Source organism: Saimiri boliviensis, chromosome 18 (genome assembly GCF_048565385.1).
Source record: "Saimiri boliviensis isolate mSaiBol1 chromosome 18, mSaiBol1.pri, whole genome shotgun sequence".
Classification (NCBI taxonomy): Eukaryota; Metazoa; Chordata; class Mammalia; order Primates; family Cebidae; genus Saimiri; species Saimiri boliviensis.
Window position 1 is genome coordinate 17,764,824 of NC_133466.1, and position 16,056 is coordinate 17,780,879.

Below are 16,056 nucleotides of genomic sequence, written 5' to 3' on the forward strand. Positions count from 1 at the left end.
TTTTAAAAATATTTTTCATAATTCCAAGAGGTAAGAGAATATTTAACTAGAATTTATTAAATATGATTGAGAAGATATAAAACTTTTGCAAATTCCTAAACTATTAAGAAAATAAAACAAAACCAATCAAAACAAAACAAAAAACCCAGATAGCACATCATTTGTTGTAGACCATCGCCACCTTGTGTTTGGAGAAAGAGGCACTAAAGCCTGTGAATCTCTTAAGGTGGAAACTTTTTATTGCCAAAAAATTCCAATTTATAATTAAAACAAAACTGAACAACTGGCGACAACATCAGTGAAAAGTCTGACAACATAATTATGTCCTACACAGTTAGGTAGGTTAAAATGTCAAAACATTTTATTAAAAGTTATTAGTCAGAGTCATTTCTAAGCCCCCAGTTTGACTCTGGCTATGACATCTCGGGAAAACGCCTTAACCCTTTTGAATCTCATTTCTGCATCAGTTACACAAAGGGAGTTGATCTGGCAGATCATACTCCTCTCAAGTCTACAAGTGCGTGATTTGGAGAGACTATCAATTTTGAGTCTAAATGCAAGCTACGATAATTTTTCTGTCTCCAATATTTGCAATACTTCTGGGTATATAACCTGTTTAAACTAGAAGTTTTCTAACTACTTTCTCGTTTGTGATCAAATAAAATATCCATTTGTTCAATATTACTTTAGACCATATGTTCCCCAAAGTAGCACTAATCCCAAACAGCTTCCCTGTTTCTAATTAGTAAATCTTACGGTATTAAAATGTGAATAAAAATCATTTCATGGTTAGTTCTTTCTCTAGACAATGTTTACTCTAAAACAATTCTAATGGCTCATGTATATTACCAGATTATGGTAGTATAATTCATGCCCTAATTTCATGGCTACCTGCTGAATACTTACTTTGGTATAGATTTTGCGAAAATTGTGAATATTGTGTCTGTAACATATTTATCAGTGAAACAAATAAGAACATATAAGGTGTAAATAGAAATGAGCACTCTAATCCTTCCCTCTCACTTTAAAATGCAAACAAGAAAGTCCCTCTGTTCATAGAGGACAACAATGTGTTTAATAAGTCAAACTGTTAATTGTTCCAATAATTTAATGACAAATACTTGGAGTTTTGTTCTGTTATCTCTACAAATAAAAATTGGCTTACATATGTAAATTAGAACATGTTAAGATTAATGTTTATATAAACCCATATGTATTCTATAAAGCTAAAATCCAAAATATGGGGAGTAGGCATTAGGATAGCATGTGTTCTTTTGGGTACACATTCAAATCAAGGAACAAAAATTGTATAAGGAGTGGAGTATGAAATTTACTATGAGAACTCAACATTACATGTCACTTTTACTCATGCCATGTACAAATTTACTCCTGTGATCTTGTTTCTACATTCAAATGTTTTTCCAATTCACATTTTGCTTATAAATACACATATTTGTTACATGTATATATTTGCATATTAGGTTGCCTGAAGAGTGCTGATCTTAGAGAGAGAGAGAGAAAGAAAGTAAGTGGATTAAATGTTCTTCTGAGCATGGATGGAGTTTTTCAGCTTAGTAGCTGGCAACTCCAACATCCATGTCTCTGTTGAAGCGATTAAAAAAGAATCATTTCCCAGAACTACAGGTGCACAACAGATTGGAGTCATTATGCAAAAGAACAGAAATCTGGACAGATACCCAGAGAATAAAAAAGCCATGTTCCCAGCCATCGTTTTGCCTTTAACTCACTGTTTTTGCAACTCTATTTGTATCTACAACATGAAATTTGAAAAAATGATAATGGATTAGATGTAACCCATTTAAGATCAGAAAAGTATGCTTTAAACAAACCTTCAATAAGAATACACTAGAGGTAGAAACATCCTAAAGGTCAAACTTGCATTAACATATTTTTAAAAGCTAAAGTTTATGGGAAGAAGTTGATAGACTGAAATATATTACATGATGTATCTTTTTAAATATACACATTTTCTGTTTTCTGAATGTCCCTTCTTGTCCTAATTTAAGGTAATTATATCTACCTTCACTAATCTTCATTCAGCCCCTGGGTCACCTCTCCCTGAGATTTTCGGTGTACAAAATCTCCGTCTCAAATCTCCATCTCAAAGCCACTCTGAGGCTCTAACTGTTGTCACCATGGATTATCTTCTGAGCCCTCTTCTAAGCAAGAGGTTTGAAAATTTACAGATGGCTTTGCCATCATTCGTTTCTGATCCCATGGTCAACAGCTTGGAAGTCTAACATGACTTTCCTCATATGTTCTCTCAAGTATCTTACCTCTCTTCTAGATCGAAAGAACAAGTGAAATGAAATAAAATAGTAGAAAATGGGCTGTCAAATAATTAATGTAATGGAAGATAAAAATGTAAAAAAAAAAAAAAAAAAGTCTGAAAACCAAAGTGGGAAGTAGGAATGATCAGATGTTTGGGAAAAGATATTTAGGAAACACAAACGGAAGGAGTAATCCTCTTAGTTCAAAGCCGAAGAGAAGGAGTTAGGCCGACAATGCTGGACAATGCAGAAAGGAATCGGCCATCGTGAGTGTGGATGTCAATGTAGAGTTTGAAGGAGAAATGGAACCGGGTAAGAGCGAGGGCTGCAAAGAAGAGACTCAGGGAAAAGAGGTAGGCAGAAACCACTATAAGAATGTTGATGGAGCGCTGTCAAAATAAATCTAAGTCCCTGGTTGATCATTCAGCGTTCGACGATGAAAGTGACTGCAGGAAACCAAGATTACATTAACAAAATCACCCACTCCTAAATGTGTGGGGACTAGAGGCCGTTACTAAGCGCTTTTTGGAGTAAGCTTCTCTCTGCCATTCTTGCTCATTTGATTTTTCTTTAATAGGGGAAAGCAATGTTTTTGTTTTCGTTCTTCAAGTAAACAATCTCGCTAGGAGAAAGGAAATTGGAAAGCATCCGAAAAGAAACGCTTGAAAGAGGGACGCGGTAGAAGCACCAGAAGGGACGCTTCTGGCTGGGGCCCAGTGAAGTGGGAAGATCTGGGGAGGAGCGAGGAAAGGACCCAGATCAACCGGGAGCCAACCCAGAGACAGGACGGGGCTGGGGCGGAAAGGCGGAGACCAGGTCGGGCACGAACGCTGGGGCCGCGAGTGGGAGGGATGCGGGTCCACCAGGGTCCAGGGCCGTGGCTCTCGCCATTGTCCCCGCGGCTTTCCGCCTGTGAAACTGTCCACCTTCTGGGTCCTTGAGCCCCTCCCACATTTGGAGAGAAGAGGCGCTCAGTTTTTTGTTGTTGTTGTTTTTTGTTTTCTTAAGAACCTGTGGGTGAAAAGGCTCAGCTCTCCTCGCTTTCCTAACGCGCAACGCGGATATAGGCTTTTCCCTTCCTGGTAGGAAGAGAAGGGAGGGGTCGGGGAAGGAAGACGATTTCCTTCTTTCCCCACTGCACGCTTGCTAGCCCCAGCGATCGCTGCAGGCCCCTGGGTAGAAAAGGGGGCTTCCTGGCCGTTTCCGCAACGCTGGCCTAGGGGTTGCCGCTGCAGTAGAGTGGAAGCACACAGGCTGGCGGGAGCCGATCATTTCTCGAATGAAAACGAGAAAGCGCCAGTTCCCTCCTTAGGCTCTAGGGAATTGAGCTGCGTCCCAGATCACCCATTCCAGAAACGTGAAACCAAGTCCTCACTGAATTGTCTCTGGGGAAGGGGTTGGTGTGTGGGGTGGGGGCTGGTGGAGGATGAAGGCGTATGCAAACATAGTTTAAAATCCAGACCCTAAGAAGTGTCACCTGGCCCCTCACCCAGCCATGCTTTCTAAGGAAAGCACAGGGTCAACCAAGCTTTCCCGAGAAAAGTTGGGGTAGAGAGCGAGCAGGCTGCAGTTTAGGAGCTCCCGGCAGGCTGGGGAGGTGGAGAAGCGGAGTGGGGCTACTTTTCTAGAAAGTGTAGCCCTAGCTCATCTCCTAGATTGGAGAAGCGGGAGCTGAAGGAAGACGGAAGGGGACTCAGGGCAGCTCCAGGATAGGGAAATGCTGGAGAAGGGACTCCTTTCTCCCCCCGAAACCCTCCTTCCTGGCCACTCTAGCTCAGCGCGGTAACTGAGTTACCGCACCGGAGGGAAGGCTGGTTGGAAGGGTGGTCCAGGAAGCCGGCGAGGGAGAAGAGCGGTGGAAGGGAGAGTCTTCTCCCCGCAGCGGCCCCAGCAGTACAAAGTGTTGGTCACAGCGCCCCTGCCGCCCCCAGATTGACGAGCAGTGGCGTGGAGCCAGCGCGGAGGCTGCCCCCTCCCCCGCCCGAGCTCGCGGCGCAGAGCGGGGTTCCGCAACCCCGGAGCCTGGGGCGGCGTCTTTGGGATGGAAAAGGGCCAAGAAGGAGGAGGAGTGTGTGTGTGTGTGTGGGGGGGGGGTGAGGGCGGTATTCGCTCACTGGCTTTATAAAAGGATGGCCCGGCTGCCCGGTTCTTGCACTCGCTGGAAAGCAGCTCCAAGCCAGGGGCTATTGCAAAGCCAGGGTGCGCTACCAGACCTAGAGGCGAGAGCCCTGCTCAGAGTGAGCAGCACCGCAGCCAAGGCGGAGGCCGAAGAGGGGCGCCAGGCACCAATCCCCGCGTGGCCTCAGCCCCGGAGTCGCCCCCCGAGCGCTTCTTGTCCGCGCAGAGCCACTCTGCCTGCGCCTGCCTCTCAGTGACTCCAACTTTGCGTTGGAAGAAAAACTTCCCGCGCGCCCGGCAGAACTGCAGCGCCTCCTCTTAGTGACTCCGGGAGCGTCGGCTGTAGCCAGCTCTGTGCGCCCCTCCAACGAATAATAGAAATTGTTAATTTTAGCAATCCAGAGCAGACCAGCGAGCCTTTCGTCTCCCGACCCGAACCAAAAGCTCCCTCGCTCCGTGAGCTGCTGCAAGCAGTGTCTCCTGGAGCTCCAATGCAGCGGGCTGTACCCGAGGGGTTCGGAAGGCGCAAACTGGGCAGCGACATGGGGACGGCGGAGCGGGCGCAGGGGTCTCAGTGCCTCTGGCCCACGCTGCTGCTGCTCACGGCGGCGCTGCTGGCAGTGTCGGACGCACTCCGGCGCCCCGCCGAGGACGAGGAGCTGGTGGTGCCCGAGCTGGAGCGCGCCGGGGGACACGGGACCACGCGCCTCCGCCTGCACGCCTTTGGCCAGGAGCTGGATCTGGAGCTCCGGCCCGACCGCAGCTTTTTGGCGCCCGGCTTCACGCTCCAGAACTTGGGGCGCCGACCCGGGTCCGAGACGCCGCTTCCGGAAACCGACCTGGCGCACTGCTTCTACTCCGGCACTGTGAATGGCGATCCCAGCTCGGCTGCAGCCCTCAGCCTCTGCGAGGGAGTGCGCGGCGCCTTCTACCTGCGGGGCGAGGCGTATTTCATCCAGCCGCTGCCCGCCGCCAGCGAGCGCCTAACCACCACCGCCCCGGGGGAGAAGCCGCCGGCACCCCTGCAGTTCCATCTCCTGCGGCGGAATCGGCAGGGCGACGGCGGCGGCACCTGCGGGGTCGTGGACGACGAGCCCCGGCCGACTGGGAAAGCGGAGACGGAGGACCGGGAAGAAGGGATGGAGGGCAAGGAGGAAGGGGTGCAGTGGCCGCCGCAGGACCCGGGACTGCAACGCGTAGGACAGCCCACAGGTAGAAGAATTGCTCTCGCTTGTCTGTCCATTCATCCTCCACCCGTCACTTTCTCTATCCCACGCGACTTCAGGGTAGACTCCTGCTGGCAGGCGGGAACTTAAGTTCGCGGACAGCACGGAGACCTGGAGTGGAGGAATGTGGTTTGAGGTTTGGATTGGTGAACTCAGCTAGAAAACATGCTTCCATTTGCCCGAATAATGAATAACCAAGAAAAAAACTAACGATTTTCTGCAAACTAAAGCAAAGCATTTAGACCGGGAAGGGAGTTTGTAATCTGACTCCTTCCACCTTCAGTGAGTTGGAGCTTGTTCGAGTTCTTTCCACCCTCGTGTATTTCTTTTTAACGATTTTGTGTGTGCCTTTTGTCCGGGTTGCACTGAGTTTTGTAACCACTGCCTGTGCCTGCATCCTGAGCTCACAGGAGGGCGTTATGTGGAGAGGGCAGAAGAGGAATGATGACCTAGGAAGGTACCCTCAGCAGCTGCGCTGGGATCTCTGTTCTGCAGGCTTCTGTCCCCTTCCCCCGCTTATAAGGCTGACCCGGGCTGACTGGAGGCGGCGGGCCCCTTTGCAGAACCTGCTTGGGAGGTCTTTGCCGGGCGTGCCCCGCCTCCCAGTTTGCACTCCCTCTCGCGGCCATAATTCTGCTCTCTAGCACTGTTGAAAGTCACTGCAGGTCCTTCCTGCTACGCCTTCTCTGTTGTGTGCAGTGCTTACTCTCCAGTTCTTTTCGTTTTGTCACTTCGGGGCCTTTTTCCTTCTTTAATTCTCTCACGTGTCATTTTTAAAGTAATTCTCCCTTTTCCCCCTGCTCCTTTGCTCCTGGGAGCAAAGTCAAGACTTTCCCTAGAGGTTGGGTCTCAGTCAGGAATGGAAGACTCTGTTCCAAATACTCCATCATGCCAGGAAGCCAGAACTTTTTTTTTCTTGGGGCAGTGGGAGTTGAGCCAAAGGCTGCTGGGCAGAGTGGGTGGTCCTTGTGCCCGGAATTGGCAAAAGCAGAGCACCCCAGGGACCCCTGGAATGAGACAGCAGAGCTGTGCAGTGTGAGATTCCTTAAGGCCCGGCCCCTTGGCAGCAGCCCAGGCCCTACCCGAGGCCTTCCACGTGGAGCCTGATGATCTCATTCAGGATTTGAATCCTCGCCTGTGAAAGAGTGACTCAGGGCCTCTGCCTGCCACCCTTGCTCCAAGATTTTACTACAATTGGGTAGGATGATGTGCATAACTGCTTTGTTCAGGCTTTAGGATTTTAAAGAGAACGGGAGAAATCCTGCTCACACGCACACACACACACACACACACACACACACACAGAAAGAGCTTGACCAGGCAAAGGAGCACGTGGGCTTTTTATTTAAAGGAGAGGAGAGAACTTTTAAAATAACACTTTCACTGAAGAGATGCAAATATTTTTGTTATTGTTGTTCCGAGTATATTTTTGCTTTGTTTGCTTTGACTGGTTAGGCTTTCCTAATATATGCTAGGAAGGTAACTATTCTTGGATAGCCTGGCCGTAAACAAACTTTCTTTTTTTCTTTACAGGAACTGGAGGCATAAGAAAGAAGCGATTTGTGTCGAGTCACCGCTATGTGGAAACCATGCTTGTGGCAGACCAGTCGATGGCAGAATTCCACGGCAGTGGTCTAAAGCATTACCTTCTCACCTTGTTTTCGGTGGCAGCCAGGTTGTACAAACACCCCAGCATTCGTAATTCAGTTAGCCTGGTGGTGGTGAAAATCTTGGTCATCCACGAGGAACAGAAAGGGCCAGAAGTGACTTCCAATGCTGCCCTCACTCTGCGGAACTTCTGCAACTGGCAAAAGCAGCACAACCCACCCAGTGACCGGGACACAGAGCACTATGACACAGCAATTCTTTTCACCAGACAGGTAAGAGGAAGATGGTACCAGTTGTGACACTGTCCTCTTAGGAGTCTACATTGTACCAAACAGATATACACAAGGCATTTCATTCATGTTTTTGCAGTTAACTTTGCTTAATTGGCCAGTGTGGTTTATCTTATTTCTACTGTAATTTTAATATCTCAAGTTTTACAGTTCTATTTTAAAAGCATTAGGAACAAAGCTTGATTAAAGTCACATGAAGACTTCTTATCTCAACAATAATGAATGTAGATGCTCCAAAGCATATGTGAAGGCTCGTCCGACCAAAAAAGTTGGATCCCAAGGTTCATGCTCCCGTTGTTAAGAAGGATTTGCCTTTGCTTTTTGTAGGACTTGTGTGGGTCCCAGACTTGTGATACACTTGGGATGGCTGATGTTGGAACTGTGTGTGATCCAAGCAGAAGCTGCTCTGTCATAGAAGATGATGGTTTACAAGCTGCCTTCACCACAGCCCATGAATTAGGTAAGTCTGATTCTAAGTAGGAGGTAAGCCTCATTCAGAAATGGAAACTGTTAAAACAGTATATTAATTTTAAAAGGAGAGTCTATAGGTAATATTACTATTTTAGGTCCTAGTGCATGTTAGAAACTATAGAAAATATTTTTCACCATTTCGAACAGGGTCATTTTCATTAGAGTAAAAAATAAGATAATAGTAGTTATGGACATTTGGAAATGTACCTTTGTTTACACCCTGTGAAAAGTAGACATGGTCTCAAAAAATATATGGTCTCCTAAATATATTTCTTCCTCTAGAAATATCATTTTGGGACAAATGATGCATCCCTGTTGGGAAAAAATAACCTGCTGCATATAATCTGTATTTTATTTTATTATTATTTTTTGTTGAGATAGAGTCTTACTCTATCTCCCAGGCTGGAGTGCAGTGGCATGACCTCAGCTTACTGCAACCTCCTTCTCCTGGGTTCAAATGATTCTCCTACCACAGCCTTCCCAGTAGCTGGGATTACATGTGGGCACCACCACAGTCGGCTAATTTTTGTATTTTTTTTTTTTTTCTTGAGACGGGGTTTAGCTCTTGTTACCCAGGCTGGAGTGCAATGGCACAATCTCGGCTCACCGCAACCTCCGCTCCCTGGGTTCAAGCAATTCTCCTGCCTCAGCCTCCCTAGTAGCTGGGACTACAGGCGTGCGCCACCATGCCCAGCTAATTTTTGTATTTTTTTTTAGTAGAGATGGGGTTTCACCATGTTGACCAGGATGGTCTCGATCTCTTTGACCTCGTGATCCACCCACCTCGGCCTCCCAAAGTACTGGGATTACAGGCTTGAGCCACCGCGCCCGGCCAATTTTTGTATTTTTAACAGAGATGGTGTTTCACCATGTTGGCCAGGCTGGTCTCAAACTCCTGACCTCAGATGATCCACTGGCCTCAACCTCTGGAATTACAAGTGTAGGCCACCATGCCTGGCCATGATCCATATTTTCATGTGGGTTTTGGATTGCTTCCTAGGCCACGTGTTTAACATGCCACATGATGATGCAAAGCAATGTGCCAGCCTTAACGGTGTGAACCGGGATTCCCACATGATGGCGTCAATGCTGTCCAACTTGGACCATAGCCAGCCTTGGTCTCCTTGCAGTGCCTACATGATTACATCATTTCTGGATAACGGTCATGGTGAGATTTTCAAGCTATTCTCTCTAGATAGCATCCAACCTTTCACGCATAAAGTCTAGTTAAATGAACTCTTTCATTTTTGTTCATTCCCCTCCCCCTTCAAAATTACTTTGCCTCTTTCAAGATCCTAACTGTTGAGATCTTAATTCCAAATAAAAAATAGTGCTTCTGGTTGAGTAGCTCCCAAAGTCCATTCATTCACATTGTTAGCAGATCAATAACTTCCGGTCATTGTTAATATGGAAATATCCCATTCAGAATAAGATTTTATAGTAATCTAAATCTCGTTAGCATTTTCTTCCCTCTAGCTTTACAGTTTTCAAATCACTTTGCTATATATTTTTCCATGTGATAAATATTTTCTGAAATGGGATCTACCCCTGCATGCTCTCACTAACTCTGTATTAATGTTGGTTGGCATTTGCTTTGCAGGGGAATGTTTGATGGACAAGCCCCAGAATCCCATACAGCTCCCGGCTGACCTCCCTGGCACCTCATACGATGCCAACCGGCAGTGCCAATTTACATTTGGGGAGGACTCCAAACACTGCCCTGATGCAGCCAGCACGTGCACCACTCTGTGGTGTACCGGCACCTCTGGCGGGGTGCTGGTGTGCCAAACCAAACACTTCCCCTGGGCAGATGGCACCAACTGTGGAGAAGGGAAATGGTGTATCAACGGCAAGTGTGTGAACAAAACCGACAGAAAGCATTTTGATGTGAGTTTTTCTACTGAATCACATTCAGAATTGAAAAGTACAAAGTGATGGTGAAAGATTTGCTACCAAGTTAAACATCTCCATCTGTGTCCTCTAGCAGGAATAAAACAATAGCTTATTTTTAGAATTGATTCTAAATTTTCAATCATTTTCCTTGATACCCTAATGCTGATGATTTGTGTCTCCATTTAGACTCCTTTTCATGGAAGCTGGGGGGTGTGGGGGCCTTGGGGAGACTGTTCGAGAACGTGCGGCGGCGGCGTTCAGTATACAATGAGGGAATGTGACAACCCAGTCCCAAAGAACGGAGGGAAGTACTGTGAAGGCAAACGAGTGCGCTACAGATCCTGTAACATTGAGGACTGCCCAGACAATAATGGTGAGGAGCAGTGGACTCTGATTTTAAGAAATGGCATTATAAAAGATGTGCCCACAAACAGGTGGCTCAGGATTGGAAACTGATAGTGTTATATTATTCTCTTTCCAGGAAAAACCTTTAGAGAGGAGCAATGTGAGGCACACAATGAGTTTTCAAAAGCTTCCTTTGGGAGTGGGCCCGCGGTGGAATGGATTCCCAAGTATGCTGGCGTCTCACCAAAGGACAGATGCAAGCTCATCTGCCAAGCCAAAGGCATTGGCTACTTCTTCGTTTTGCAGCCCAAGGTGGTTAGTCTTTACCTTATTTTTACCTAAAACCCCAGGCCTAGGCTTACTACCTTTTCATGCAATTTTTGATATGCTTTCTTTGCTTTACATATTAACATATCTTCAGTTTCAAATTTGAACTTTTTTTTACATGCATTGGCAACCACCTGCTTTGAGTTTAGTATTGTTTTTAGTTATGAATGAAGCTTAAATCTAATGTGTTAGATGCTTGCAATTACTTACTATTACTCCTTTATATACAAAGAAAAGCTTTTTGGAAAATCAAGCACTCCTCTGTGTGACTAGGCTTCACATACAGCCCATAGGTAGATACATTATATGTTTACACAGTAACCTCACTAGCAACAGGGGGAGAAAGGAGCACAAATAGGATCTTTGACCAGCACTGTTTATGGCTATGGTTTCAGAGAATGTTTATACATTATTTCTACCAAGTGTACTGAAATCACTTCTTACTGGGTAACTGGCAGTAGCAGGTGCAAACAGAATAATTGAAATGGAAGTCTGAGTATTGATAATTTTTGTCTTTGAAAACACATATTGAACTAGGAAAAGCATCCTTTTTTTGCTGTTTTGATAAGCGGATATATCTGTATCTGAGACAGAAAATGGAACTTAATGTGATCGAGATGATCTTGTGTCATTAGTACCGTTGGCTATGAAAATATTCCCAAGTTGCAGATTCAGTATTCAGCAAGTGATTTATGGAGCACCTACTCTTACCAAATATTAATTATTCTAGGCTCTGAAGATACAGCAGTAAACAAAAAGACAAAGAGCTCTACTTTCATTGACCTTAGCTGGAGGAGTGATAGGTCAAAAGACAAATAATTTTTTTAAAAAAATCTCTAATTTCTTCAGATGTCTATATGTAGTATTGAAAAAGATACAGGCTGGCCAGGCGTGGTTGTTCACACCTGTAATTCCAGAACTTTGGGAGACTGAGGTGGGCAGATCATGAGGTCAGGAGTTCCAGATCAGCCTGGCCAATATGGTGAAACCTCGTCTCTACTAAAAATACAAAAACATTACCTGGGCCTGGTGGTGGGTGCCTATAGTCCCAGTTGCTTGGGAGGCTGAGGCAGGAGAATCACTTGAACCCAGGAGGCAGAGGTTGCAGTGAGCCCAGATCACATCACTGCACTCCAGCCTGGGTGACAGAGCGAGACTCTGTCAAAAAAAAAAAAAAAAAAAAAAAGGCGGGGGGAGAGAGAGAAAAAGATGCCAAAGTGAAGAGTAAATGCATGCATGAAATACATAATGGTAATACACAATGGTAGAGGGTACTGTTTTTAATTAGCATGGTCATGAAAGTAGAGAGAAAATGTTCACACTTATCATAGCACCATCGCCTTCCTTTGCTCGTATGTAACACTAGACCTGCGTCTTTTTTTCAGGTTGTAGATGGTACTCCATGTAGCCCAGATTCTACCTCTGTCTGTGTGCAAGGACAGTGTGTAAAAGCTGGTTGTGATCGCATCATAGACTCCAAAAAGAAGTTTGATAAATGTGGTGTTTGTGGGGGAAATGGATCTACATGTAAGAAAATATCAGGATCAGTTACTAGTGCAAAGTAAGTTTTAAAACACCTACTCACAGACATTATAATTTAAATGGACCTTTCAACGGTTCTGGGAAAAAATATACCCTGTAAAAGATTAATGTGTTTTTAAGCTAAATACTCTAATGAGCCAATGAATCAGAGATTTATGCCTGTTTTTTGTCACCTGCAGACCTGGATATCATGATATCATCACAATTCCAACTGGAGCCACCAACATCGAAGTGAAACAGCGGAACCAGAGGGGATCCAGGAACAATGGCAGCTTTCTTGCCATCAAAGCTGCCGATGGCACATATATTCTTAATGGTGACTATACTTTGTCCACCTTAGAACAAGACATTATGTACAAAGGTGTTGTCTTGAGATACAGCGGCTCCTCTGCGGCACTGGAAAGAATTCGCAGCTTTAGCCCTCTCAAAGAGCCCTTGACCATCCAGGTTCTTACTGTGGGCAACACCCTTCGACCTAAAATTAAATACACCTATTTCATAAAGAAGAAGAAGGAATCTTTCAATGCTATCCCCACTTTTTCAGCATGGGTCATTGAAGAATGGGGCGAATGTTCTAAGTCATGTGAATTGGGTTGGCAGAGAAGACTAGTAGAATGCCGAGACATTAATGGACAGCCTGCTTCAGAGTGTGCAAAAGAAGTAAAGCCAGCCAGCACCAGACCTTGTGCAGACCATCCCTGCCCCCAGTGGCAGCTGGGGGAGTGGTCATCATGTTCTAAGACCTGTGGGAAGGGTTACAAAAAAAGAACCTTGAAGTGTCTGTCCCATGATGGGGGGGTGTTATCTCATGAGAGCTGTGATCCTTTAAAGAAACCTAAACATTTCATAGACTTTTGCACAATGGCAGAATGCAGCTAAGCAGTGTTAGTTTTGAGGGCAAGGCAAAGTGAGGAAGGACTGGTGCACTGAAATCAAGAAGGCTGGAGGGTTCCAGTGTATCTTGCCTGTAACCAGGGAGGTATTTCAGTAAGGTGGGATTATGGGAGATAGAAAGGGAGTTGAATCATCAGAGTAAACTGCCAGTTGCAAATGTGATAGGATAGTTAGTGAGGATTATTAACCTCTGAGCAGTGATATAGCATAATAAAGCCCCAGGGCATTATTATTATTATTTCTCTTGTTACATCTATTACAAGTTTCAAAAAACAGAAGTAATTGTCAAGAAAAGTTAGAACTATGACAACCCCTGTTTCCTGGTACTTATCAAATACTTTGTATCATAGGGGTTGGGAAATGAATAGCAGGAGAAAGATGAGATTTTACTAAGACCTGTTTTACTTTACCTCACTAACAATGGGGGGAGAAAGGAGTACAAATAGAATCTTTGACCAGCACTGTTTATGGCTGCTATGGTTTCAGAGAATGTTTATACATTACTTCTCCCAAGAATTAAAGTAAGTTCAGATTGTTCAGCATGAGGGAAGGGATCAGCAATGTGAAATGACTCAAGTGGCTTCCTCTTTCCATTTTTGTACCATCTCAGTCTTTATTTGTATAATTCATCTTGAGGACAAAATAATTCCATGTATTTATTAAAGTTCATTAAGTCTACAGTGGAAAAAAAAGCAGTGAAGTATTAGGTGCTGGTAAAAAACTAGAGGAGACACAATGAGCTTAGTACCTCCACCTTTTTGTTTTCCTACCATGTAAACCTGCTTTGGGAATATGGATGTATAAGAGTAACTTGTGTCTCATGAAAATCAGTATAATCGCACGAGGAGGATAAAATGCTGGAACAAAAATGAGGTGTGTAGAACAGAATCCCACAGGTTTGGGACATTGAGATCACTGTCTCGTGGTGGGGAGGCTGCTGAGGGGTAGCAGGTCCATCTCCAGCAGCTGGTCCAACAGTCGTATCCTAGTGAATGTCTATTCAGCTCTTCTGTGAGAATACGATTTTTTCCATATGTACATAGTAAAATATGTTACTATAAATTATATGTACTTCATAAGTATTGGTTTGGGTGTTCCTTCCAAGAAGGACTATAGTTAGTAATAAATGCCTATAATAACATATTTATTTTTATACATTTATTTCTAATGAAAAAAACTTTTAAATTATATCGCTTTTGTGAAAGTGCATATAAAATAGAGTATTTATACAATATATGTTACTAGAAATAAAAGAACACTTTTGGAATGTGTATGTCTGTTTTTTGAAGTGGGAATTAATTCCTGGGAATGAAACCTGAAAACACAAACATTGAATCTGAAAACTGGATTGTTTTCTAAAATTATTTGGCAGTAAGATTTTGTTCTAGAGAAAGGTAGAGCAAGATGGCCAAATAGAAGATTTTTGTTCTAGTGAAATACATTTATTGTGCCCTTGGAATAAGTGATTGATGAAAAGAAAAAAAAATTATGATATTGTTTGTTACTAATGTTTCTAATAATATTTACCAGTGGTTGGCAAACTTTTTGTAAAAAGCTGAATGGTAAATATTCACAACTTTGTCAATCATGTCAATAACTATCCTGTCAATACCATCTCTGTCACAATTGCTCAACTGTGCTGTTGTAGCAAAAAAAGTAGCCATAAAGAATGAGTAAGTGAATGGACATGGCTGTGTTCTAATAAAACTATTTGCAAAAATGAATAATGGGTTAGATTTGTTCTGTAGATGCAGCTTGCCAACCCTGGTATATACCATAAATTAAATGGAAAGGGCTTTGAGTTCTGTATGTTTTTGAATCTGTATCTCTTCCTTAGTTACATCCCATAAGTAAAAATATGTGAAGATATTTTGCTATTAACTAGAAAACAATGACTAATAAATTACATTTAGGGTAGACATAGGTGGTGAGCCAAACCCTCTAAATGTTTCACATGCTCATCAGGAATACCTGAGGGCTTTTGGAGAAACCTTGGAAAACTCAGGCCTTTCTGGGTAGTCCTTTTGTAAATCACTGTCTTTTAAATACTAAGTGGTACATCAATAACTTTAGAAGTTCAGATTCCTTCCAAAGTAACTATACTTCTCCCAGGAAATAGTATTTACTAGAAGACTCAGATTATGTGGTTAACCACGGACATTTCGAACTTCACATTTTTCTCCTTTTCCTTGAAAGGAGCAGTTTGATAAAGACATACCCAAGACTGGGAAGAAAAATAGGTTTGATGGACTCACAGTTCCACATGGCTGGGGAGGCCTCACAATTATGGTGGAATGCAAGATGGAGCAAGTCATGTCTTACGTGGATGGCGGCAGGCAAAGAGAGAGAGAGAGCATGTGCAGGGGAAGTCCTTTTTATAAAGCTATCAGATCTCACGAGACTTATTCACTATCACAAGAACAGCACAGAAAAGACCCACTATCATGATTCAGGTACCTCCCACTGGATCCCACAACACATGGGAATTATGGGAGCCACAATTCAAGATGAAATTTGGGTGGGGACACAGCCAAACCATATCATAGGTATTATAATATAGCATCCTAGTTTTTATGTATAGATGATAATTTCTAATTTCCTCCCAGTTATTCAAAGTGTTCCTCCCCTGAGCAATTGAACATGTCTTTCTCAGCAGTCAGGTGTACAGGTGCAGATAATCAAATTAATTTCTGGTTAATTTGTTTTCCTACCTAGTGGATTAAAGGACTGAAAATTAAAATCATCTTCTCACATTGTGGAAATTAGTCTTGGTTCTACAAAACTCATTTAAACATGGAATTTGACCATTCAATTCAGTGGTCTACCTTGCCACTTGCAACAACCACCTCTCACAATAAATTATTTGTCTACAGTGGTGCAGTACAAATCCACACAGTAAGTGACACGGAGGATACACACAAGAAATGCTGTGATCATCATTAACTATACATGTCATTTGAGAAAATGTGATACAGAAATCTAAAATGATAGCTCATAGTATTAAAAAGTCACTTTTGGATCTTGCCTGATTCACCACAATTCTTTTCTTTT

The 16,056-nt window shown here is 43.8% G+C and overlaps 1 protein-coding gene across 1 annotated transcript; it reads left to right on the plus strand.

Moving 5' to 3' along the window:
• Positions 1-4,425: 4,425 nt before the first annotated feature.
• Positions 4,426-14,272, plus strand: ADAMTS1 (ADAM metallopeptidase with thrombospondin type 1 motif 1). Its single transcript, XM_003934346.4, has 9 exons — positions 4,426-5,621; positions 7,169-7,515; positions 7,861-7,993; positions 9,005-9,172; positions 9,605-9,891; positions 10,084-10,270; positions 10,379-10,554; positions 11,955-12,130; positions 12,291-14,272. The coding sequence occupies exons 1-9, from the start codon at positions 4,901-4,903 to the stop codon at positions 12,988-12,990; spliced, it is 2,895 nt and encodes a 964-aa protein (XP_003934395.3). The 5' UTR covers positions 4,426-4,900; the 3' UTR covers positions 12,991-14,272.
• Positions 14,273-16,056: the final 1,784 nt, after the last annotated feature.

Bases quoted from the DNA above. Each gene is read 5' to 3' on its own strand.
- ADAMTS1 (XM_003934346.4), top strand. From the start codon at position 4,901: ATGCAGCGGGCTGTACCCGAGGGGTTCGGAAGGCGCAAACTGGGCAGC. The intron at 10,271-10,378 runs GTGAGGAGCAGT...TTCTCTTTCCAG, and splicing joins GGACTGCCCAGACAATAATG to GAAAAACCTTTAGAGAGGAG. The intron at 12,131-12,290 runs GTAAGTTTTAAA...TGTCACCTGCAG, and splicing joins GGATCAGTTACTAGTGCAAA to ACCTGGATATCATGATATCA.